This window comes from Phragmites australis, chromosome 2, assembly GCF_958298935.1.
Source record: "Phragmites australis chromosome 2, lpPhrAust1.1, whole genome shotgun sequence".
Lineage (NCBI taxonomy): Eukaryota > Viridiplantae > Streptophyta > Magnoliopsida > Poales > Poaceae > Phragmites > Phragmites australis.
The window spans coordinates 8,737,194-8,764,245 of record NC_084922.1 but is presented as its reverse complement, the minus strand read 5'-3'; the positions used below and the strand labels follow the sequence as shown (position 1 = coordinate 8,764,245).

At 44.1% G+C, this 27,052-nt stretch overlaps 1 protein-coding gene and 1 pseudogene across 1 annotated transcript; both read right to left on the bottom strand.

Annotated features, from left to right (window-relative positions):
* Positions 1–6,916: 6,916 nt before the first annotated feature.
* On the bottom strand, positions 6,917–21,875 carry LOC133902418 (probable inorganic phosphate transporter 1-8; annotated as a pseudogene).
* Positions 21,876–24,832: 2,957 nt separating this feature from the next.
* LOC133898276 (protein ANTAGONIST OF LIKE HETEROCHROMATIN PROTEIN 1-like) lies at positions 24,833–26,757 on the bottom strand. The gene has a single exon (XM_062338909.1). The coding sequence runs from the start codon at positions 26,593–26,595 to the stop codon at positions 25,201–25,203; it is 1,395 nt and encodes a 464-aa protein (XP_062194893.1). The 5' UTR covers positions 26,596–26,757; the 3' UTR covers positions 24,833–25,200.
* Positions 26,758–27,052: the final 295 nt, after the last annotated feature.

The following is a 27,052-nucleotide window of genomic DNA, read 5'->3' as shown; positions in this document are numbered from 1 at the left end:
GGATCGACAAAAAAAGAAACTTGCATTCCTAGTAACATATAGCTGAACTCGGCTTGTTCAGATCCACAGCACTTGCTATGGCGCCGGTTGTTAAAACCGGATGTTATCTTCTTGTTATATCTCAAGTGCAGTTCTCCTACGTTTCCTCAAAAACAAAAGAAGACATGAAAGGAAAACGAGGGTTTTTCAACACTAAGACCGTGTTTGTTTGAGCTTCTGTTTTTGAGCTTCTCTGAAAAGCAGTGCTTTTGGCTTTTCTGAAAAGCTGCTTTTGGAAATAGGTTATTGGTTTCTACAATAAATTTTTGGCTTCTCAGCACATAGCTTCTCAGAGAAGCACATCTCAGCGAGCTTCTCAGCTTTAGTTTATTTTCCTCAGAAACAGGCTTCTGACTTCTCCAGAAGCCACTTCTCCAGAACCTCGTTTATTCTGGCTTCTGGCTTCTGGCTTCTGCCAGTAGCAGAAGCAGTTTCAGAAGCAGCAAACAAACACAGCCTAAATAAGCGACCCCTTAATTATCCTGTATAGCATGCACTTCTAGTAGTCCACACATACATGGAGTGCCTTTCTTTTCAACAGTTGCATGCAGTGTGGGGCGATGTTCACAAGAGCATAACTGAATATCTTGTGGGGCGATGTTCACAAGATTAACTTGACTTAGTCTCAGTGATACAAATATTAACAAATTGTGAAGAAATTACTCTACTTGGGAAAGCGCAGAAATTAATTATCAGTTCCACACTTAAAACTACTATGGGCGTAGTAGTACCTAGAACTTTATTCATCATCTATATACTTTTTTTGTGGTAACAGCTTTTATTCATCATCCAGGTAGCTCCAATATAATATTAATTAATTCGGTGCGTGCATATTTAATTACTAGCTCTTACAAGAAATATATATTGATCCTGAGTAATCTTTTTTGCTTACAAGAAACTGGAAAGCACAGTCACGATAAGAGAAAACTTTTGAGTATATAGGCCTCATAATTTTGCACATGAAATAACGGAAAGTACATTAGCATCAGCATATTTCAATTAAAGCTATAAGGATAGGTTCAGAAAGGGGGCACTAGAAAACACCCTGAAACATGATCTTCTTTGAGAGCAAGAGCCTTTAAAACCACTACAGATGATTGGGAGTTTATACTGGAAAATAATAATTGAGAGATAAACTATAACTAAAGCACTCCTGCTTTTGATCATGTATAGCCTCTGAAAATCTGAACAACCTCTCGCTTACTTAGCAGTCGTTGCCCTGCAAAAAAATATATTTGAAGAGAAACCATGCACGAATCAGATCACCGATTAGGAAGAAACATATGAAATAGAGACATACAGATTCACATGTAAATATGTCTATCAAGCAAGAGATCGGCAAATGAAATTATTCTCAAGGGCTCGATTAACAGAAAGAAGAAATAAGAGATGGGCCTGATGAGTGTCTGACAGATAGAGAGTGAGCACGCACAGCTCCCAGCATGGCACTCATGCTAAGAAACCACCGTGTGTGCTCACTCTCTTCTGTCAAACCTTCAAGAACCCAGCTCCCCGTCTTATTCTTCATGCAAACTGCAAAACCCCTAAGGGACACATGAAAAGCTTGTGTTCTTGTATATTCTGTATGAGTGTGTGCGGTAGCATGAAATATCCCTCGATCGGTGCAAAGAAACCACCGCGGGTGTCGAGTGCTCAAGAAAGAGAACAAGCAGAAGAAACCACACCACATGGGCGCTCAAGAAAGAGAACGTCCAGAGAGAACGCGGCAACGCGCAGAGAGAGAAAGAGAGAGGGCTCTAGTGGCTGACAGAGAGAGAAGTGAGCACACATAGCTTCAAGCATGAACTCTCTCATTCATCATGCAAGAAAGGCACCATCTGTGCTCACTCTCTTCTGTCAGCCTCCACCTCTCTCTCCTCCCACCTGACAAATCAGACATCACATACAGAACAGCAACGAGAAAGAAAGAAGATAAAATCATAGAAAAGATCAATCACTCCTCTCTGTTTATCTTCAATTTGTGTGTATGTGGAGCTTAATTTATATCTAGCCATTCAAGCTAGCATATTGAGAGAGATCGAGATATTCATTGATCTCTCTCTAGAACTTCACTGGTACTACTGTTTATTTGGATGGTGAGTTGCGAAATGAGAAGGGGATGGTACAGTATTTATAGGAGAGGAAAAGATGGGTACTTGAGTAGTTGAGCATGCGTTCCGGTTTGAATGGAATAAAAGGGAAGATGCCTCCATTGGCCGTTTGATGTAACAGTACAGATGAATTTTATATATTCTTTGCACCACCTAGTAGTAGACACCTATAGCTAGCTTCTGTTCCATCTTGATCCCTTCCTGTGTGGGACAAACATGCCATGAACCAGATAAGCTTTCCTTGGAGGCTTGGAGCCTTGGACCATCCAACCAACTGCTTTACTGAGAATTTTGCGCGCATTATCTTCTGTGGTTCTGCCAAACAATAGAAAACCTGTGATCATATGAAAAGAAAAATTCTTGTCATAAACTCAATTATTCATCATGCATGGATTTGCAATTCTTTATGCTTTTATATATGCTCAAAGAATCTTTCCTTTCCAAGTACACGGGACAACTCCGTGTAGCTTCATTGCATGTGCATATATATCGTGTACTGTATACGGCTCTGTCTGACAAAAACAAAGAACAGTCCTGCAAGCAGTACTTTTCCCAATGCGCCTTGTAATCCTAAACCAAATTAACCCACATGTGCATCCTGCCCACCGCCACTTCTAACCAATCACATACGGTGATACCATTCCTCTGACCTCTTTATTGTTCTCTCCTAAAATTTTGAGATGGAGTATACACGATATCGACATTGGACTATGAGCCTGTTTGGATAGTCTGTAGCTTCGAAGATTCTGACTAGGTGAGGAAGTAGTTGTGGTTGTTGAATTTTAGTTATTGACTTTTACAATAATTTTTTTGTTTCTCAACACGCCAAAAGCCATAAGCTCATCTCAGCCCTTTTCTCAATTTTTAGTTTATTTCAACTACAGTCGCTTTGTCAGCTAACCAAAAGTCCCTAGAAGTTGAGACCAAAAGCCAACTATTTAGATAGCTCCTGGTTTTTCAAGACAAAAAACTGCTTTTAAGCCTATCCAAACGGGGTATATGAGGCACCACACAAGGGGCAATTAATGTCCAATTGAACTCTCTTCAAACAGAAGAAAGAAGCAACAGAAATGATTCTTCCAATTCCTCACAATGGAGCAAATGATCCCAACGAAAAAAAGAAGGAATGACCACTATTCTTTCATAATGCCAAACAGTAAAAGGAAAATTCATTTCCATGTGCTTCGAGTTGTCGCTGCCGCATGGCACCACAGATTACCAACCTGTTGTTGAACCACCTCGTGGCTCTCTACAAACATCATGATTCATGACCGTCAAAATGGGCCCTAGCTTCGTCCACACACGCCACTCTGGATTGTCAAGAACCACCGTTGCAGAGTCACAAGCTACATCTCACGATAACCATGTCGATGCATTGATATCTCTAGATCCATGTTAGAGTTTAGGTTTGGATTTGGGTTTCAGATTTAGGATTAAGGATTGATATATAGATACTATTCCCACCGTCTCAAAATAGACATTATTTTAGCCTCTTCTATAAAGTTCAAAATATAACATTCTACAATTTTAGGGAAATTTTAACTCAAGTTTTCTAATTTTTCTCCTTCATTAAGTAACTTAGTTTCTAATACAAGAGATACTAAAAGTTGATAAAATAGTCATTTTATCTTTCATCTTAATATTTATGCTCAACTCTAAAACGCTATCTATTTTGAGACAGAGGGAGTACTACATTACCGTCCTCATCATACATTCCTTCTTTCGCCTTTGATGCTCATGCTCATGCTCAATCGTTCATTGAAGTTGCAGAACGAAGGATGCATTAGTAAGTATTAAAGGAAGGGGAAGTGTGGAGATGAAGCTGAGAAAAGAGGCAGCGGAGGGGGGGGGGGGTCATTGCATTTTTTTGTCATGGCCTAATTAAGTCCCGACTAGAGGGAGATTTTCTCGTAAATTTATACATGATTATAATGCGTGTCTTAGATATGTGAACTATCTACGAATTGTAGTGTGTAGATTAGTAGATGTTCATCAACAACAACATCGTGTGATGAGTTTTAATATAGGCAATGTCATGTGATATTGACAACTCACATAATTTTCTAACATGGGACTCGGTAATACTATTCGTTTGCTAGATTACTACTAGAACCTACAGTATTCCAAGGTCATAAAGGATTTATCAAACCAGCAACTAATTGGCATCATATCATCACTAATAATATATGTGACAGGGTTCGTTAAATTATTTGGTAAGTGCATTTGGAGAATTAAATTATTTGGTATAGTGCATTTGGAGAATCCCCTTTAAAATTGCCAACTTGTTCGATGTTGATTGGTATGTGATGCTAGTAAAATTTAGTCACTGGTTGTTAAAAATTTGTGAAACAGTAAACTAGATTCTCACTATTGTTTTAAAGTTAGCCAACCGATCGTCGTAAATTGTTGAGATGAATTATTCTTGAGCAACTCAAAGCTAAAAAGGTGTCTGTTCGGGATTTGTAGGTCTTGCATTTTCAAACATATATTCATTTTAAATCATCAGAACATATGCCTAACAGAAAGTATTAATTTTGTATTCTATGAGGGCATACGCAATCAATTCTTTCACAATGTTCTTCTACACATATTCTGAGTTAAAAAAAAAACATTGTGTTCTGCTTCCGTGTGCGAAGTGGTGCAAAAGTGATGTGTTCTTAAAAGTAGTCAATAAATGGGTGGACAAATTTAACAAACGAATACATGGCATTCCATTTGGTAATGGCAGTCTTGAATTTGGAAAAGCGTAGGGCCATCCCTTTTCCATAAATGGCAATGTCCTTTGGCTGGTCTATTATTGGAAGTGGACAAAAGGGCTACAAAACCATGGTGATAAAACTTAGCAGTTCATCCCCAGACATCTTCAATGGCGCAACGTTAGCCACCCATATTTCTAGTTGGATGAGAGGAGGGTGACGGGAGAGAAGATACCATCTCTTCTTCAAGCAACAATACTAGGATATTGGTGACGGAATGTGGAGAAGGGCTGATGGAAAATGTGTGGTGAAGCAATAAAAACATTTGTTAGAATATGTATCGAATATATATAGTAGGAGTGAGGTTACATTTGGTATTGGAGTTGTAATTAGCGGTATACTATATAGTTAGAGTTGGACTTTCGTAACTTGCATGACCTCCTCATACAATCAGAGGACTGTTGTTGTAACCACGCAGACAACATAGCAGCATGCGAGACAGGGGGAGGTGGCAGTCGGCCGCCGAACCTAATGTGCCGAATGTTCATAGGTGTTGCCCTGAGGGTGTAGTCTTCGGCCAAAAACCTCTTTAACAAGCATTTCTCTCATCCTTGATCTTGCATGGTTCACCTCGGTATCCATGACTGCGCAGGCTAATTTTCTGACACCTATGTTGTTCATGCGTTCTCTATTAATGTGTTTCAACCGGAGCCTTGCTAGTTAGAAGATTGTATAATTTGCGTAGAGATAACATAGATGTGTTAACAGACAGCATAATGATATTTGAGATACACTAGGTATAAAAAAGTAAGCATGACTATTAACGGAATACCTAGGGACCGTGCATATACCATTTCTAGATGAACAGATCGATTAAAGGCAATGGTCCAGCGTTGTCGCCTTGCCATAGGGAGCGGTAGCCTTTTTCCCCATATATTTGCCATTGTTTATGGAGGGAAATGCTATCGGTAGACATCTCGATGCCTTTTGTAAAAGCTAGCAGAATTATTGGAATTTTGGCACCCTAGCTCCTCAGTCTCTCTGGAACGTGCACTGTAAGAGCTAGTTGCATGCAGATGCGCTGAGCTAAGACCGGTGGCACGCTTTCGATATGATATGATTCGTCCCGGCCGAGCGGTGATTAAACAATTGCAACTGAAGAAGACGGAGGAGCATGCAATCAAAAAATAATGGCCAAATGAGGTTGGAGCTCGAATTTCCTTTTCCGCCGACTCATCTTGTCATGGCTAGCTAAGAGCTGATAGAGTAGTGGAGCTAGCACCTGTCAGCAACGTGCCATGAAGGGATGGATATCGAGCCAAAAGAGGATGGGACGGCAGGCATCCTGATTGCCATGCAACGGTGGCCTTTATTTGGCTAAAGACAAGCTCGGTAGCTAGGTTAAAGTCAAAAGTTTGACACATCCACCTAGTTGCATGCACGTGGCATGCCTGGTTTTTGCGAATATGATTTGATTATATAACGTTTAGTAGCCAACAGAAATTACGTGACCCATTCTCCAAAGAGCATTTTTACCATTACTGGAAAGGTAACAAGAAGTATCACTAATTACACTAGGGAGTAAATGTTTCGGAACCTTTACAAAAACAGTAGAAAAGCGAAGACACTAAAGGTCAACAAGAAAGCATTTCTAACGTGTAGTCGTGAGGCTCAAATCATAACATCTAGCAGGAACAAACATGGAACGGATCCAAAGACGGGGCAGATTGGGCGCGAGAGCACCGGCGCTACCACCTGCGCGTCTGCGCCAGACCATGGAAACCCGGCCCTAAGCATGGGATACTATTTGTGTGGTTGATAAGAGGTTATCTTTTATTTTTTAGATATAGAGAGTTTTATTTCATCAAAATAATAAAAATAGCATGGCCTCCACATCTTGCGATGAACGTACGATAATTATTACAGAAATTTTCTTTTACAAACGGTATGAATTTAGTGATTATACGTTGTTAGAGTTGTTTGTGAGACATGTATAAAATCAAAGTGTGCATGTCGTACCATCGCTAATGAGACACGTTGCCACATGTGCGAGCTCATACCTGCTAGCAGTCATGCACGCCCCATCTGCTCGTACTCCCTCCAGACCATCACGCGGGTGCCGAGGTTGCTCATGTCGTTCTCCAGCGTGGCCTCGTCAGTGTGAAGATTTAATATTTTCTACTCCAAAAACACAGTCACCGTATACGCCAACTTAACCAAAGCACCCCAGAGTGAACATGGAGCATGCTCCAGATGTCGGTTCATTATCTGCAACAAGATACAAAATCACTTCAGAAACGTACATAATCTCTAAATGAGGTGTTCGTCCAAACCTTAATAAGATCCTCACAATAACAACCAACCTCGGTATTGTGCATATAATTTAGCAAAACAGGGATCAAACACATTTGGGGAAGTTTTAGTAGCAAACATGAAAAAACAACTTTCTCAGATTTTTTTCCCTTAAGATACACAAGTCGATTACCCATTGGCTTTGACCAATAAAAGAAGTAAAACGGAAGAAAAGCGAAAAGAGAAAGTACAGTATCCAGTGGATGCTGGTGAAACACAAGCCAATTGCCCATTGACTTTTGACGTGGTTTCCGGACGTGGTCCAGTGGTGGTACGGGATGGCGAGGCCGAGCATGAACACGGTCATCATCGCAAAGCCCATGAGCTGGATGGCGAAGCGACCGAGGATCTCGATGAGGGAGACGGTGAACCAGTAGCCCGACACGGTGCCGCAGAGCGCAATGAGCGTTTGGGAGATGCTGAACACCTCGAGCGTGCTCATGGTGCGCGCCTTAGGGATCTAGTGGATGCTGGTGAAGATGTCCTTCTAGAACGGGTTCTTGTGGTATGCTGAGAAACTAAATTTAAATGTGTCTTGGTTCATATATGATGAGTGATTGATAACCGTATTGATTTAGTTTGATGATTTTGAGATTGTATAGGTATGATTATATACTGAAATTATGATCATAACTTACTAAAGTTACAAAGAAAATAGAGTGGACGTATTTGTGACTGAGTCCAAAAAAATTATACATGCCGGATGATTCGGCGCTGAAGAAAATAAACTCACCGGATGATCTGACGTTCATATGCAGTACACGCCGGAGCATTTCAACGAAGAAGCAAAAATTAAAGTATACGTCAGAAGGTCTGGCGTTGGGTACCAGTGAACGCCAGAGCTTTTCTTGCAGAGAAGTTACAAATTGGCTCTAGCGGACCTATATATACCGGATGGTCTGACATTGGAAAATGTGAACATCAAATTCATTGCCAGAGTAATTTTTCAAGAGATGGTGCAAAACAGGTTCTGGCAAGAATGAATGCACCGGATGATCCGACGATTGATGAAAATACACGTTAGACTATTTCTTGCAGAGAGGATTTCAAGCAGTCTGGTCTGCTGAGTTGAACATGCCGGATTGTCCGACACCCAGGAGGAGTTAACACTGGATCATCCTGTGTTAATGGTTTTTTTTAGATTTGCATTGAGTGAGGATTTTAATTCTGGACTAATCTATAATGGAGTTGGAGATATGTGTTTGCTTGTCTCGTGTTGTGCAGGTCATGGATGCAATTTGGTGGCCGACAGCAGGACGATCGGGGCCAAGCGAAGTGCTTGGTGCTGGACGATCAAGGAAGTCGGGCGGATTCAAAGGTGATACTAGCTATGCATATGGAGGTCAAGCAAAGCATATGAAGATGGATAAAGATAGTGTGTTGACAAAGTCAAGCGAAGGGGTTACTAGTGCAAGTGACAAGGCAGCACAAGGGATCGGGAGCGGTAGAGACTTACCGGTAATCAAGATCGTAAGACGGAGTACACGCGTCGATATTAGAATGCTTACTTGGGGTCAGAGCAAGTAGCAGTGATTCATATTTTGAGAAATGTGCAAGGTGGTTTTACGGTTTGGCCTCAAAACCATGGAAGGATGAAGGGCATGTGACGTCATCGTGAAGCTTGTATCGAGACGAAGCTAAGTCATGAATTTGCCACGACCGTTCGATGGATGGAGCGAAAATAGACCAAACTGCCCCAGTGATAGGTAGGAGGCCATTGGAAGAGAATGGTTGATGAGCCCATGGATCCTTCAAATATGATTAATACTATTAATATTCCTCAAATCATACAAGATCCAATTACAAGAGCACGTGCACGACAATTAGACCACCAGGTGAACTCATTTCTCGCTATTCATGCTTCCTTAGATGAATTACTACTAAATTTTTGTAATACTTTATTGCTTAGGAACGTGGGAAAAGCACCAACCTTACCCGGACGTCACCCCTCGAAGGCCAAGTCTACTCGGACTCGAGGCTTCGCTCTAATCGTGGTCATGGTCAAAGTCATGGTTGTGGTTGTGGTCGAGTCTTAGGATAGCACGTCAGTAAAACGGGTATAACTCTCTCATACGAAGTTCGTTTTAGGCGATCTGGGACATTCTGGAAAGCCTAAGACGAGCCACTTCCAATGGATATGGGCTGGACCAAATATTCCTTATAGTGTAGTCAGAGTCGAAGGAATAAGGTGTTGTATCACTATTTTGGACCCTGTCGGGTCTTGTAATCGTGTCAGGGTCAAAGTCCAGGTTGTGCATGCCTCTTTCCATGGCTGCACAACTCTAGGTCAACCTTCTCACGTCCCCCTATAAATATATAGAAGTCGTCATAGTTTAGGTTTGGGTTTAGCTTAGATTTTTTTTATTTTTAGACAGTTTTATCATTTATCAGTTTGTTGAACCCCAACTCGAGTATTTCATTGGTAATTAGAAATATTCATATTGCATCTACCTATTCTTGCTTGTGTTCTCGATTCATTTGCAGGAAAAGCCTTCTTAGTGAGGTCAATCACGTCTTGGAACAGTTGATAACCACGAAGTAGTGTTGTAGTGGTTGCGAGGGTTCTCAATCTGTTCTGGTCGGAGCCTTTGGATCATCAATGTCGAAACTCTACCAATTGACTTATCATATTACCTTCAGAAGATCAGGCAAACGCACATCAAGAAAACTCTAACATTGGTTATTTTCAAAATACATAGCAAAGATCAAACCACTATTAGAAATAACAAGTATTCAACCATGCTTAACAATTAAACCTGATGCTTATGATGCTCATGATGCATGATTATGCTTAATCATGTGATTACGGAAATTGGGATGTGACACCCTCGCTCGGAGCCTCATCCGGATAATCCGCCCAACTCGGATAGTTCAGGTTAAACCCGGAGGGTTCAAGTTAATTCGGTTTAGATTTAGCAGAGAACCCTTGCTCGGAGCCTCACCCGGACATTTCGACCTAGCCCGGAGGTTCCGAACTCAGCCTGGAACTTCCAGGTTAATTCAAAAATGGCTAACCGAGAACCCCCATCTGGAGTACAACCCGGAGGCTCCAGAACGTAGATGTTCCGAGTTTAACTCAGAGTCTTCAGCCTCTTGTTAGCTTTCCAAAGTCGTTTAAATCGTAAAGTTTGCTATTATTTCACATGTCTTGCACTTTTAGCTTGTCGTTATGCATATTGTAGCATACATTGTTGCACTTCATTCATACTCATCATTGCACATATTCTTCTTTAGTGAACGAGGATCTGGAGCGGTACGCGGGTGTTGTTGAAGGTGACACCGAGCCACACGAGTTCTGTAAATTCTGTGTGGGTAGCATCAAGTAGCCGCCTGAGTAGCAAGGCAAGCATCTAAGCATGTTTCTCCCATTAATTTGGATCATATGTGTCTAATGTGATAAAATATGTTTTATGTATATTACGCATGCTATTGAGTCGATGTCGGGTCTGATATTGGTAGAACCTATGTTGATGCATTACACTCTATCTTGAGTTATTGGTGATCCATCTCCTTGTAACTGGGATTTAACTTGATAATGGTCTAGTCTAATAGTTAACTGAAATGCTTAGACATGCATAGATTCTTCGGTAGAAGTCGAGCGGTGGTTCAACCCCCATCTGCGAGCTATAAGCTTTAATTACCATCACATTGATGACGATGTTGGGTTGATGGTGTTGGTTGGTTGAGTAGTGAGGATGAGGCGAGATGTGAACGGTGTTAGGGGTGTTTCTCCTGCCTCGAAATGGAGTTCCTCAGGGTAGGTCAGGAGAGGAAGCCGGACACCATAGACCGCTTGCGTTGCTTAAGCACCGATTGTTGTTGCAGTTGGCTCTAGCACTTACTGTACTTACCATATGCCGATCTAATGGTAAGATAAGCTGAATACCTCTGTAGCTAATCATTTGAGCTTGCACATCGATGGTGTGAATGGATAGGCTTGCAAGAGACACTTGAGGTTGCTCCGGGAGTTAACCTAAGTGGGCTCCGTACCGAGCAATGCATGATTCAAATGGTTGGAGCTTATTAGGAAAAGTTGGCACGAGTACCCCCTTGGGTGGACCTGTGTGGTCACTCAAGCCGCATAATCCTCTAGTCTTATGGGTAAAGTTGTATCCCCTGCAGTGTGTAAAAATATTTTGAAATGCCACGCTCTCGGTCATTAGTAAGTTTGTGTCCATTTGTAGCAGTCATAGAGTTACGAGTTTGGTCTGAGGTGGTTGATGGGTTGAGATGGTTCTTTACAGATATTATTACTAAGATTCCTTTTACATATATGTTCAGTTGATGATTATGGGTTAGATAGTTATGTTGGTTAAGTCTAGATGCTCACACATGATTTTTTGTCAAATTTTGCTTTCACATATAAATTTACTTAACCATGTGGTCGTATTCTTGCTAACATCCCAATTCATAATCCTTGGAGTCGGGTTATCTATAAGTACCTAATATGGATTAAGTCTTGCGAATACCTTCGTACTCATACTGCTCTTTTAGGTGCTACCAGTGAGGAGCTGATCTTTGGCTACTTCACGTCTGCCAAGGGTGATGGCGGGCATGAGTAGGGAACTACTCGGAAGTTGTGCTTTTGTGATGGAGTCTAAGGGCATATGACTCCATCCTCCTTTTGTTTTTTATAGTTTTAGCTTCCATTGTATAATTCTCTTTTGTTTAGGAGTCGATTAGTTTCAGTCTCCTCCTAGCTCTCTTTTGCTGTAAATTCTAAGAAATTATGGGTGCTTAGGAACTTGTAATATAAGATTAATTATTCACTCTTTATTAAGCTGTGTTGTGATGTTAAATGTTGGTAAGGCGTGTGTTTCGATCTTTGGCACAAAACATATGCCGGGACTACCAGAGCGGTATACTGATTAATCATTGAAGTTGTGATTAAGTAAATGAACAATTTAATGATTGATTAGAATACTATTTGGATGTTTCCTTACATATGGTGCATATCAGACCGCCGATCAACGGTCAAACCGGCCCTAGCGGCAGTCTGACTCATGTATAGGGGTTTGAACTTGGATGTTATGGTCCTAACTAGCGGTATGACTGGCCCTAGCGGTGGTTAGACCGCCAGACCTTGCTGGCAGCAACTTTGCGGGATCACCGGCGAGAACCCTGGTGAAACCTTCGATGACGAAGGGTACCAAAGTACTCTATAAAACTAGGGGAACATTTTCTATGATTGTTCGAATGACATGCACGGTCTGAACACGTAAAACCCCGAGAATGAGATCTAGATCTAGGGTATACTCGGGTTTCCTAGTTCAAATCTAAATGGCGGATGACTATAGATAGGAAATGATGAAAAGATGGCATGGGAAGATTCACATCGGTGTATAGAAACTTTCTATTGGATTGGAATCCTCCGAGGGAGCTCTGATCCACCAATTAGACTCCCAGAGAGGTTAGGGAGCTTGGGGAGGAAGAACACACCTCTGGTGAGCAAGAGAAAGGGGGAAGACCTCGGGGAAGTCTTTGGGAAGCTTGGGGAAGGTTCCTCCATCGATCTCCGGTCATCAAAGCCGTCGAGGTGGTCTCTTCTTCTCTCTATAGGGCTTGAGTGAGGGAGAGAGTGAGAGAGGAAGAGAGAGAGAGAGAGAGAGAGAGAGAGAGAGTGATCTATCCCCTTAATGGGCGCTCTGTGTACTGGCGGTCATACCACGAGACACCCTGGTTAGACCGCGGGAGCGATTTGGTGCTGAAAGTCTTATTCTTTTTCTTTTCTAATATCTATGGGGTTTCCCCTAATTATCTTCTAAGTCATTTTCACTCTCAAATACTCATTTGTATGTGGGGGAAATACGTGAAGCTCCAAAACGCATAACTTTTGAAACACGCTTAAACTCAAATTGATAATAAATCACACAAAACATAATGCAATTATGATTAGGCAAGCCTAATTACATAATTAACATTTTGGAACATGACAAACCTCCCCCCCCCCCTCCTAAAATGAATCTCGACCCGAGATTTGGCGAACTCAGAGAAAAGGTGATGGTGATGAAGTGAAAGGGAATTTCCCACAAATGAAAAAGAATTTTGCCAAAATTCATCGACAAAATGAAATGATAGCCATTGGGCCTTTACATGAGTTGGAGGTCACACCACATGTAGGCTCGGTCAGACTATGGCTTGGTTAGACCGTGGGCATAGCGGTTAGATCAGAATCTTTACGGAGAGTTTTGGGCTCTGGCGTCGAACTGACATTGTGTCAGCGGTTAGACCACCGACCAACAGTCAGACCACGAGCCTGGAGCAGTCAAACCGCCCAAGAATAGAGAGTTTTTGGGTTCTAAACGCCTCTAGTAGTCAGATCGGTATACCAACAACGGTTAGACCACCAGAAGTATGGTTCTCCTGGTTGGATAGCTTCTAAGTGCAATCCTTTGGTAACAAACTCTCCATTTAACATGGTGATGACTATAGACATGTGAGATGCTCCAATTATGCAAAATTAAGACAATCTTTACAAGTTCTCAAAAATTTCAGGATATTCAAAGCAGATTTTATCCTCACGCTCCTAAGTTGCTTTGTTCTTGGTGTGGTTGCTCCATTGGACTTTGATGAACTTGATAGAATGACATCGAGTCTTGCGCTCTGCTTCATCCAATATTCGGATTGGTCGTTTGCAATACGTCAGATCGGGTTGCAAGTCTTGATTGGCCATTTCAATGACTTCAGTCAAAACTCAAAGGCACTTCTTCAGTTGCGATACAATGAACACATTGTGGATAGCGGAGAGGGACGGAGGTAGGTCCAATTGATAGGCCACCTCTCTACGTCAAGCGACAATTTGGAATGGTCACACATATCGAGGTGCTAGCTTCCTTCTAATTTGAAAGTGTCGAACTTCTTTGAGTGTAGATACTTTAAGATAGACAAAATCCCCAATAGCGAATGCAAGCTCTCATCAACGATGATTCACATAACTCTTTTGTCATGATTAAGCCATGAGCAAACACTTGTGGGTAGTCTTGACATGATCTTCTGCCTCCTTGACCAAATCTGGATCCAAGAAAACCCGTTCGCCAGACTGAGAAAAAATTAACGGTGTTTGATATCTCCTCCCATAGAGATCTTCAAACGGAGCCATCTGGACACTGGATTGATAACTATTGGTGTATGAAAACTCCACAAAAAGCAAGCAAAGCTCCCATTTTTTTCCATAGGTGAGTACACAAGACCGCAACATGTCTTCCAGGATTTGATACACCCTCTCAGTTTAACCATCGGTTTGAGGATGATAGGCCATGCTGTGGAACAATTCGGTTCCCATAGCCTCACGGAGGCTTCTTAAAAGTGAGAGGTAAACTGAGTGCCCCGATCGAAAACTATCTTCTTTGGAATTAAGTGAAAGCAAACAATCCGCGAGAGGTACAACTCAGCATAGTGCTTTGCATTGTATTCAGTCTTCATGGGAAGAAAATATGTTGACTTGGTGAGTCGATCCACGATAACCCAGATGGAAGCATAGCCTTGAGAGGTCTTTGGCAACCCGGTTATGAAATTCATACCGATCTCCTCCCACTTCCAGGAGGGGATAGGTAGGGATTAAAGTGTACCAACCATTTTGAGGTGTTCGGCCTTCACCCTCTGGCAAATATCACACTCGGTGACATACCGTGCGACTTCTCGCTTCATGCGAGTCCACCAAAATCTATGCTTCAGATCTTGATACATCTTCGTGCTCCCGGGATGGATGGATAGCGATGAATCATGAGCTTCATCTAGAATCTTCTTTCTCAACTCTGAAACTTTTGGAACCAATAATCACCTCCCGAACCATAATACACCCTCATCATCCAGAGTAAATCATCTAGCTTGCCCCTCCTTGAGCTTGTCATGGATCCTTTCCATGCCTCTGTCTTTCTTTTGAGCTTCCTCGATTCGGTCGAGGAAGGCGGATCTTATCTCCAGGTTAGCAATAAACCCCTCGAGACCATCTCGAGTTCAAGCATCCTAAACTCATCACATAGCGTGGAACTCTCGGGCGAAACCAAAAGACAACTGCACTGAGCCTTTCAACTTAAGGCATCGGCGACAATGTCCGCCTTGCCCGGATGGTAATGGACCTCTAACTCATAGTCCTTAATCAACTCAAGCCATCTTCTTTGCCTCATATTGAGATTGGGTTGGGTGAAGATATATTTGAGGCTCTTATGGCTAGTGTAGATATTATAAACATTCCCGAGGAGATAGCGCTGCCAAATTTTTAGGGCGTGCATTATAGCTACAAGCTCCAAATCATGAGTGGGTAGTTATCCTAATGGGGCTTCAACTAGCGTGAAGCATAAGCAACCAATCGGCTCTCTTGCATAAGAACACAACCGAGACCGATGCAAGAGGCATCATAATAGACATTGAAATTTTTGTGAATATCTGGTTGTGCCAGAACGGGCATCGTAGTGAGATGGGACTTCAAAGTCTAGAAATCCGCTTCACACCCATCGGACCACTCGAATTTGACACCCTTCTTTAATAACTCAGTCATCGGCTTAGCGATCTTGGAGAAGTTTTCAATAAACCAGTGGTAATAAGCCGTAAGTCCGAGAAAACTTTAGATGTCAGCAACACTTCGAGGTTGCATCCAATTAAGCACATACTGCACCTTGCTCGGGTCAGTTACAACACCACCTTCAGAAAGAACATGCCCAAAGAAAGAGACTTCCTTCAGCCAGAATTCACATTTGCTAAGCTTGGCGTAAAGACAATGTTCCCGAAGTCTCTCAAGAACAACGCGAAGATGGTTGGTATGTTCCTCTTCACTCTTGGAGTAAACGAGAATGTCGTCAACGAAAACCACGATGAACCAGTCAAGCTCCCCCATGAAAATCATGGATCATGGCACAACTCCGCTTGACAAAGGATTGAGAAGCCCAAGAATCGAAGAGTATTGTCACTAGGTGAGAATTGACGGAAGCATGCTTAAAAGCACACCGATCTCCTTTTGGGCTTCCTTGACTATGATGATGTGGGTATTCCCCAGCTTCAAAGCTAGGACTTTTTGTGACCCAAGAGGTGGTGGTATAATTGGGGTATTTACCACACTGTCTTGTTTTGGATAGCGATAACATTGGGCAAAGTGCCCCAACTGGCCACAATTGAAGCATGGGCCACCTCTTCCACGTTTTGAGCTGATTCTTTCATCCTTCACGGCTTCTTGGGATTGCTCTTGGGAAGGAGAGGAATGGACTAAACACATAGACTGTGAAGGCACCATGCTCATTGCATGAGACAAAAGAGGTGGTTGTACGCACAATTGTTGCTTACTGTCTCTATCAGAAAACTATTCCTCCCTCTTGCACTTCTTCTCATCTTGATACTTCTTCATTTTGTACTCCACCATAATATACTTGCTCACCATCATGTTGAAATCATCAAAATTATGTGTGGAGAGTCTCTCTTGCATCTTCGTGGAAAGCCCGTCCATGAAGTACTCTTACTTTCGCTTGTCAGTGGAGACAAACTCCGGTGCATACTGTGCCAACTCATTGAACTCCTACACATAATCCATTACTGACTTGTCACCTTGCTTTATGTTGAGGAACTCCTACCTTTTGATATCCCTCACACCCTTAGGGATGTAGGAAGCACAGAAAGCTATATGGAAATCCACCCAAGTGACAGAGTAGCCTAGGGCTTGCATTGCGAGGTAGCTCTGTCACCATGCCCCAGCGGCGCCTTGAAGTTAATGAGTGGAGTGGTCATCACACCGCACGAGAGCAAGTTTCTGATCAATGGTGTGAAGCCAATCATTAGCATCACTAAGATCTACAGCGTGGGTGAAGATAGGAGGCTGAGTACAGAGAGACTCAAATAAACCTCCATGTAGGTCGGCTCCAACTCCAACAGGATGGGTTGTGTTCTAAGCAATAAACTTAAGAATGTCCAACACCTTCTTCATAGGGGATGGAGGGGACGGCTCTCCATCACGGGTATTCGAACCCTCCTGATTGTCTTTACAGGCACCCTGGTGGGTTCTCATCCTATTTGAGACGACAAAATGAAAGATAGGCAGACAATCAATCTTTGACTTCACAAAACGGCATTATCTGGATCCCAACAAGTGATGCACGCTAAGGCATCACATAATAGGTAGAATCCATGATCAAAAATATAGTGCAAGATATGCAAAAACATAGCCTAGCTCACAACTCACAACACATTTCTCTCTCGAGCTCATCACTCCGCAACAAACACCAAGACCACATTCATTCATGTATACAATGCCTACCAATCATCACCCTTCGCGTTACCTTTTACTTCTTGTGGGAATGGTGCTTGTGTATCTCACTGCACAAGCGACACTTCATACGTTGTTGCCAACGTATTCACTTCTCGTACTGTCGTCTTACAGGACACCCCATGTAATCGTCACATGGGTAGACGACCATATCTACCATAGTATGGTGGATGTTCATATATTATTGCTAACGTATTCACTTTCCATACCATCATCGTACGGAACATACTAGGCCCCTACCTCGCACTGGTTGAGCCTCCAATACTTACCGTCATCGGGATGTGTTTCTTACCTTTTTCGTCGATGCAACAAGATTCATAACGACATCAAAATACAGGAACAAACAACTTAAGTGAAGCAACCAACCATGCATTACACTTAGGGGAATGGTATAGCAATTTATACATATTAGCATGTATAGGTAAAAAGAAACTTTAGTTGGTGGCTTTAGTGAATTTGACACATTACTAACACATGTCTTAAGTGTTTCTAGGCTACTTCATTAAACCAAGCTCTCATACCATACTATGAGGAAACGTCCAAATAGCATTCTAATTAACCATTAAGTCGGTCATTTAAACAATCACGACTACAATGATTAACCAAAATATCATTTCGGTAGTCCCGACATGTGTTTTATACCCAAGATCAGAACACATACCTTTCCAACATGTAACATCACAACAAAGCTTAAGAAAGAGCAAGTAATTAAATTATATTATAAGCATTAAGAAGATTATCATTTACAACAATTTACAAAGATACTACGCAGTGGAAAGTAACATCTATGAACAATAACAACTAGGTGAAGCCATATGCCCTTAGGTTCCACCAAAAAGCACGTCACTCGAGTAGACAACACTATTGTTGCTCGACGCTAGCATTGACGAACATGAAGTAGCCGACAACTAACCTTTCCTCACCTGCAAACCTGAAAGAGCAGCGTAAGTACAAAGGTACTCATAAGACTTAATCCATATTGAGTGTATCTAATAACCCGACTCTAAGGAATATGCAATTGAGCTATTAGCAAGTAGTAGGCCACAAGGATAAGTAAATTCATATGTGTAAGCAACCTTAACACCTAGATATGAGCACCTATACTGAACCACAACTACATTTCTACCCTGTAACCAAACACTTGCACATGAAAGTAAGTGGAACCATCTCATGTAAACAACTACCATCACCCATCATAACCAACATGCCATACCAAAACCTCAAAGTCAAAACTCTACAACCGATGCAAATGGATAGAAACTTGCTCGATAACCAAGAGCGTGGCAATTCAAATTGATTTTATACCCTACAGGGGGTACTCGTGGACCCACACAACACGAGACTACCGCCCACATATCCCATCAGCTGCGAGTGATGATTCATCTACCAACTATTCACGTACTCACTCCGAACCTTTGTCCCCATGCCCGATGTATATGGAGGCCACCGAGACCCCGAACATACTATGATTTACCGGCGTTTCTCGGTGCCTCTACAAGCCCTTGCTCACACCCCGAGTGCATAGGTCAAATAAACACGGTGACTTATGGTATTTGGCTTACTCATCCTATATTCGAGTATGTGGTAAGTACAGAAAAATGCTAAAGTCAACAACATCTATAATCAGTGCTTAACCAATGCAAGCGATCTATGGCATCTGGGCTCCTCTCCCGATCTACCCCTAGCACCGCCCACATCTCGCCTCATCCTCACATCTCATACCACCCAACATCATAATCATAATCATTGTGAACATTAAACAAACCCTATGCTCACGAACAACGGCAACACCATCGCTCGACTTCTATCAAGGACCTAAGATTTGCTAAGCATTTCAATTAACCTCTGAAATTAGACATTGACAAAACCATAACTAGATTGCAAGGATAAGGAATCATCAATAATTCAAGGTAGAGCCAATGCATCAACATAGGTTCTACCCATATCACCCAACATCGACTCACTAATCATGCAAGCACACCTAAGTAGTAACTCGTCAATTTAGATTCCACTTGATTCAAATCAAAATGGTGTAATATACTTAGATGCTTGTCTTACTGCTCCAGGTGCTTGGCTCACATTCAAAACCAATTCGGCGTCAATCTCGACCACGAAGAACAGCGGTGCATCACTCTCTAAAAAAAATATGAATGCATCGAATAAATAATCAAACGATGAGCACGTGTGCATATGATGCATGCTTGAACAATTGTAAACTTCATTAGTAATTCGTATCCATTAGAGGTCTTCAATTCATAGTCCGAAGGGGACCCGTGAGGCCATTCCCCAACACAACTGAAAGGAAAACCCAACTGAAAAGAAAGAAACTCACAACAAAGCAAGAGAGTCAACAGACAGAGACTAGAAGGATATGAACACAAGCATCGAAAGAAACAATCTCTTCATTTCTTGCGAAGGACAGCCCTCTTTTTGGCAAATTACAAGATGTTTTCCTCGCAAAAGCTCCCAAATATTACAAAGGCTAAGCTCCCCTTTCCTCTCATCTAAAAACTAGCACTCAAGGATCAAATGACTGGCTCACCTCTCTCGCACAGCCCTACCCCTCTATTTATAGGCCTAAGGAGGTAATTTAGCCCTTAAGTTTTCTTATTCTCAAAATACCCTCTCTTTCAATAGCCTCCTACCTACCACTTGGGCATTTTGGGCTATTTTTTGCTCCGTCCATCGAACGACTGTGGCTTCTTCATGACTTAGCTTCGCCTCGATGTAAGCTTCGCAATGATGCCACGTGCACTCCATATATCCACGGTCTTTAGGCCAAACCGTGAAACCGTCTTGTATGATTCTCAAAGTGTGACTCACTGCCACTGGCTTTCACCTCAAGCAACTATCCTGATGTTGACGTATGTACTCCGTCTTGCGATCTTGACTGCTAACAAGCCTCTCCTGCTTCCACTCCCTCAGGCCACCTGGTCACTTGCACTGACATCCCTTCGCTTGACTTTGTCAACATACCGTCTTCATCCTCCTTCTCACCCTTTGCTTGATCTCCATATGCACAACTTAGGATCATCCTCGACACCGCCCGACTTCCTCGATTGTTCGGCACCAAACACCCCGCTTAGCCCCGATCATCCCGCCGTCGGCTGCCAAGTTGCATTCATCACCTAACAACATAAGACAAGCAAACATGCATCTCCAACACCATTATAGATTAGCTAAAATCAAAATATATGTTGAAAGAGGCATCACATAGAAAACATGAACGTCATATGATCTGGTATTCACTCCTCCTGAGCGCCGAACCATCCGGCGTGTTAAACCCATCAGACCAAGCATTTTGCATCTTCTTTGTAAATATTAGTCCGGCATGTATATCAACTTATCGCCAGACCATCCAGCGCATGTATCTCAACATTTTGCAACTCTCTGCAACAAAAGGTCTGGCGAAGCATCTAGCGTACATGTTGCTCATCACTAGACCATCCAGCGTGTAGAACAACTCCGGACACGCTTTGAAAGCTCTTTGGAAAAAATTTAGTCTGGCATGTATAGCTGCCCAGTGTTCGACCATCTAGCGTGTACTTCAATTTTTACTTCTAACTTGAAATGCTCCAGTGTGAAGTCTTCCTGAGTGCCAGACCATCCAACGTGTACAAAATTTCCAACATCAAATCATCCGACGTGTGTAATATTCCTGAACTCAGAGCTAAAAACATGGACTCTATTTTCTTTATAATTTTGGTTAGTTATGATTATAATTACAATACATAGTTATATTCATGCAATCTATAAATCATTAAACCACCTCAAAGATCTTATCAATCACTCATCACATATAAACCAAGGTATATTTAAATTTGGTTTCTCAAAGTCATAGTCATTGTTCCTATTCATGTCATTAGGCTTATTAGACTCCGCCTCGATCTCCACCTGGAGAACCTTGGAGATATCTGACGCGGCCTGCTTAGCGTTATTGGCGACGAGCGCGGTGTACTGCGCTGTCTCGGGCATCTTCATCCGCCAGTAGTACATTAGTATCACCAGCGCCGCGCCAAGCATGAGGATGATGTGCCACATGTAGTCAGCCTGCGATACAGTCGACGCCATGTCATCAACTAGGTACACTAGCATCGAGAACGCCTTACAGAACATTGTGGAGATGACGAGCGTGACGATGCCACCGGCAAGGATACGTAATCCTTGCATGGCAAAGACGGCAGCCATGAACCCATCGCGAGTCTTCTTGTTGGCGTACTTGAACATGATGGTGGCGCTCAACGGGTAGTCACCTCTGATGCCAAATTCGAGCCAAAAGCGGAAGAAGTAGAGTGAGCCCATAACGCTGGTGGTTGTGCGCGAGAAGGAGAGCCGAGACATGATGGAGTAGATCGCCACGAGTAGCAGCGTCGTGCCGTAGACGCTCTTCCGATCGAGCTTATATATATGGAAGAAGACGTTTAGCATGAAAGGTAAATAATAGGTAATTGATGGTATGTTTTGAAGAAAAATAAAATTCATCTTTTTATGTTGATAGTTTGATCAACTCGAATGAATTGTGAAGATTATTCGAATTTACTATAATTAGTGAATTATATAAAAGTATAGATACGCTGTTAAGAACCTTGGGTGCCATATATACCAATAGGCTACTCAGTAGGTTGGTGCATGCACGCCTAGTTGATGCTCGCGCACGTCACATCCAACAAAATATTCACGGGAGCGAGCATTGTGTCGTTCCTAATTCACGCGGTTATTTCTTGATCTGGAGCGCATAATTAAGTTAAAAGGTGATGGCCACTTGCCAGTTGACGTTCGTATCATGAACTGGACTCCAACAGAAACAGTAATGGCCGGCTGGCCGCTTGGACCTAGCAGGAGTGCCGAACGCTGCAGTGCTGCAGTAATCACATGTGTCTGAGGTTTAGGCTGGATACCGAGCCGGCTCGACCTGGTTTATTCTAACTTGTTATCGTAACGAGCTAACTCAGCTCGACTTGTTATTTTAACGGTAAAAAAGTTGCTCGGCTCGGTTCGTTAAGCTCCTGAGCCAATTTGCTAGGCTTATGAGTCAGACATATTTTTTAATAAAAACTACATTTTTATTTTTATTATGCTATTGATACATACATTATGAGTAGTTTTGAATTGAAGTTATGAAAGTTTGTTGTATAATTTTTAGCACGAATAAAAAACTCATTCAAATATGACTTAAATTTGATAAATACCACTCAATTAATTATGTCTTCCGAGAGTAATTGTGTGTCTGAGAGCTCATCTTTCTTTAAAAAGAAGATGAATTAGAAATTCGCTATTTCTTTATAATTTATATGTTATTATAAAAATAGACCTTGTCCATTTTTTAAGGAACGTTGTTAGTGTCCTTTATATCTGGAGCTTCAAACCACATTTAATTATTAGTTATTTGTCCAAGTAAATTACTCTTTCAAACAAGAATCTACACACGTATCAACCAAACTTATCTATTCTTTATAGGAGATCTACATACTTAGCCTTGTAGGCAAGGTAGCGAGCTTTGTTGGTGTGAGTGGGTCTAGTGAGTCGTCGAGCGACATCGTGTTACGTCAATGTCACTTGTGGTTGTCACAGCCAAGATAGAGGATATTGAGTGTGCACAAGATTTATGACGAAGACTAGAAACATAAGCTGGAACTAAGAGACCTGTAAAAATATAAACCATGCCCTACGTAAGTGGACTGGCTGATATTATAGGGTATTAGCTAGTTATGCTCGTGAGCGGCTCAAGAGCCGCTCGAGCTGACTTGTTAATTAAATGGGGGTGATGCGTTGACTCAGCTCACTATAAAACATACCGAGCTAAATTAAGCTAAGTCAAGCCAGCTACGAGCCGAGCCAACTTACTAGCTTCGAGCTAAATATACGTTCGGCCAGTCAGGTTGCTGCGTAGCCACAAGGAGACAGCCAACCACCTCAAGCCCAATAGCCTTTTTCTTTCCTTCTTTAGATGATCCGGCCTCAACCACCTGGCCATTCTGAGGTGCGCGCCGCGTTCTTCCGATAAGCAGAGCCACCTGTCGCCTGTCACAAAGCCCGTAAGGCCAAATCGAGGTCACAAACACAGCTGGGCCCATTAATAAAGCCTGACTATTAAACATGGCTATGCCCACGCATAACGGTCCAACGGCACTGGCCCTCCATCGAACCGGCTGCAATCGGAGGTGGTAAACGACGAGATGCACCCCTGCTCTTGGGCCCTTCTTCCTCCCGTCGCCACTTGAGGACTGGTACTTGGACTCAGCGCAGCGATTCAACCTTAAGGTCTACCTTGTTTTCCCAAATTATTTGGATACTCGTCCAAATCATTCTAAGCAGAGTAGTCGGCCTTTTTCTGTTTCTGAAGGATGAATATATGAGTTCACATCGTTCTCTGTTCCATTCGCTGAACTACTACTCTCTGGTGTCGGTATGGTTTCCTTAGATGTGGGAAGCATGCTCCTGCCACAGTTGCCAGATCTGGTCGGTGCGCGAAGCACTGCTCTTTTCCTGCACGACCGTACCCAACCATTCTGAACTGACGTCGATCGACAAGATACTTCTCTCAAGATCAGCAACAATGGATTGCTTCATTGTTGACAGCGATGCTTCGCATACGGCTTTAGTTCGTGTGTTCCCACGTAGTCAATCCCATGAGACCCATGCTCCATTGCACTGCAAGTATTACGTACCTTTTCATGTTAGCCACCTAGATAGAACTTCTGTCCGTGTCATCGTGTGAAGAGCACTTTAGAGTTACATGTTGGCACAGTGGTTCAACTCTTATCATTAGACGGCCTCGTTGATTACTCTCACAGCCTCGCATTAGCTTATCCCCTGAATACAATTGAACAGCCTGTCGGCCTTGCTGCTTAACTGGAATTACTCTGTCAACTAGAGTTGCTAGCAGTCGTATGAGCACTGGAGCTACAAGTCCCAGACCGTATTCCAGACCTTTCGTTCCAACAATCACCAAAGCTGTGTCTGTCTGTGCTCTGTTTTCAGAGTATGTGCCAGCATTTCCTGGAGGCAATAAGCTGTCTTTCCTTTGAAACAAGGAAGTTATGTCTTTCCTTTAGAATAAGGGAGGCGATAAGCTGTGAGCATCAGAGAATTTATCATTCTACGTATCTGGTTTCTATTTCTTTTTAGGAAGTAAACCTGTAAAACACTGACCATTAAAAGCTAGCCCCAGACAGGTTTGTGTTCATAAACTGAATAGGCTACATCCAAGTTTCCTTCCCTTTCTTTTATTAAGCAAAGAACCTCACGGCAGCTTCCCTGCTCCCTCTGACTCTGGTCAATTCAAAGATCTCCTTGTGCTGCTGGGGGTACAAATCACAATCAGACCAAATATATTAGCACACATGGAGACTAGAAGTGAGAATCTGATTCCATGGATGGAGAAATGAATGAAATATTCTTCTGTTCTGTTTAACGAATTGATGATCATCTGGTGACAAAATAGTCTTGTACAAGATTGATTATACAGGCTACAGTCTCACCAAACATGAGAGATGATGATAGATCTTTGAACCTAAAAATGCAGAACAATCGCAAACACTATCATTGAACCACCTACTGTATCTTTGAACCTATGACCCGCTGTTCTGTTTCCCACCTTATTATAAACGAAAAAACTGTTCTCTGTTCCATCCGACAAATTAACCAGAATCGAAAGAAGTAGCTCCTGACATGAAAAGAAGCTTCGATTGATGAGCCTTGCGGCGTCTTCTCTGCTGATTCGACCAAGAAAAGAAGCAGCTTTTCTACTTCTTCATTTCAAGAGGAATCCGGCGCCGGCGTCGCTGCTGTTGTGGAGGAGGTTGTGGGCGATGTTGTCCCGCGCGCTGGCGGCCACCTGCGAGCGCACGGGGTTCTCGGCGAGCATGTCGTCGTCGAAGAGCTGGAAGCCGGGGTCGACGGCGTCGCCGGCGCGCTCGCAGATGTTGTGCAGCACGCAGCAGGCCCCGAGCACCACGGGGAGGTCCTGCAGCTTCACCTCGGTGCGCTTCTGGAGGCAGCCCCACCGCGCCTTGAGCCGCTGGAACGCGTCCCGCGCCACGCCGCGCACGCCGTCCACCCGCTCGTTAAACACGTGCTGGGACCACGTCTTGTTCTGGTGCGTGTAGGGCACCAGCAGCCAGTCCATGAGCGGGTACCCGGCGCCGCCGACCACCCACTGCCCCTGGAGCAGGCCCGCCGCGCCGCGCTGCGCGTAGAGCGCGGACTTCTCGAGCACGTCAGCGTCGGACATGGAACCCGGCCAGCCGATGCAGACGTCGGTGAAGACGCCGGCCGCGTCCACCACGCCCTGCACGGTGATGGAGTAGGACGTCTTCTGGTTGCGCTCCGTGTGGCGGCGGTTGTAGTAGGCAGCGACGTTGGCCTTGGGCGCGATGATGGGGATGTGGGTGGTGTACATGGCGCCGACGACGTTGGGGATCCCCGACGCGGCCTTGAACCTGGCGGCCACGTCCGCCGCGGCGTCCGGCGCCTCCGGCCACTGCACGACCTTCTGCATGAGCACGGCCTTGATGGCGGCGCAGACCTCGAGGACGAGCTTGTGGCAGGTGGAGATCCCGAGGCCAAACCGCTTGGACACGACCCGCAGGGGCTCCCCCGTGGCCAGGCGCCAGATGCAGACTGCCACGCGCTGGCGCACGGGGATGGCGGCGCGAAGCATGGTGTCCTCCTTGGCGACGACGGCGCCCAGCTCCTCGCAGACCGCCTCGAACGTGGCCCGCGACATCCGGAACGCGTTGCGGAACTCCGCCTCCGGGCACGCCGGGCTGTTCATCCGGTCCCACCACTCGTGGTTGCGCTCCTTCACCCACAGCCGCCGGCCGCCGCCCCTGCCCCCCGCAGCCGCCGCCACTTCGGACATGTTCTCGTGGTCACCGTCATTGCTGCCGCCGCTGTTCTCCCTGGAGCTCGTCGGGGACCGTTGCCTCTTGGCCCCCGACGCCTCCCCCTCCACCAACTGGTACGCCGCCCTCTTCCTCGGGTCCGCCATCGCCCCCACCGGGGCCTCGAACTCCACCGGCAGAAGCGCCGGAGCCGCCGCCGCCGCCTGGTCCTCGCACAGGTGGGTGAACCAGGAGTTAAGGTCCTCTTCGGCAGGGAACTCAAAGGAGGAGCCGAACTGCGCCTCGGAATACGAGGTGCTCATCTAGGGGCGAAAAAGAAGACGGGATCGATGGAGGCTGTAAGGAAGGATTGGATTGATCTCTCTAGAAGTTCTGGGTGGCGATCTGATAAGGCTCGCTGTGATGTTGAGGACTGAGATGAGTGACCGGAGGCTTTCAAGGCTGGAGGGGGAAGGAGACGGGAGGGCGGTATATATAGGTACCGGGGCGGGAGGACCACGCGGTATCGCGGAGGAAGGTGGGAGGGAAGGTGGCTGACCGCGCGCGGGCAGAGGCAGGCGCAACCGCGGCCTACGCGGCTAGGGAGAACGGAGAAAGCGAGTAACGAGTGCGCGTCCGCATGTCTCTGTCCGTGTGCGCGAGAGTACGAGCCTTCTAGTACGCGGCCGTCTGTCTGTCTCCCTGTCTCTCTATCCGCCTCGCCAATTCGATTGGTCGGCTTCGTGGTGAGACCGCTTCTCACTCCGTCACTCGCCGGGT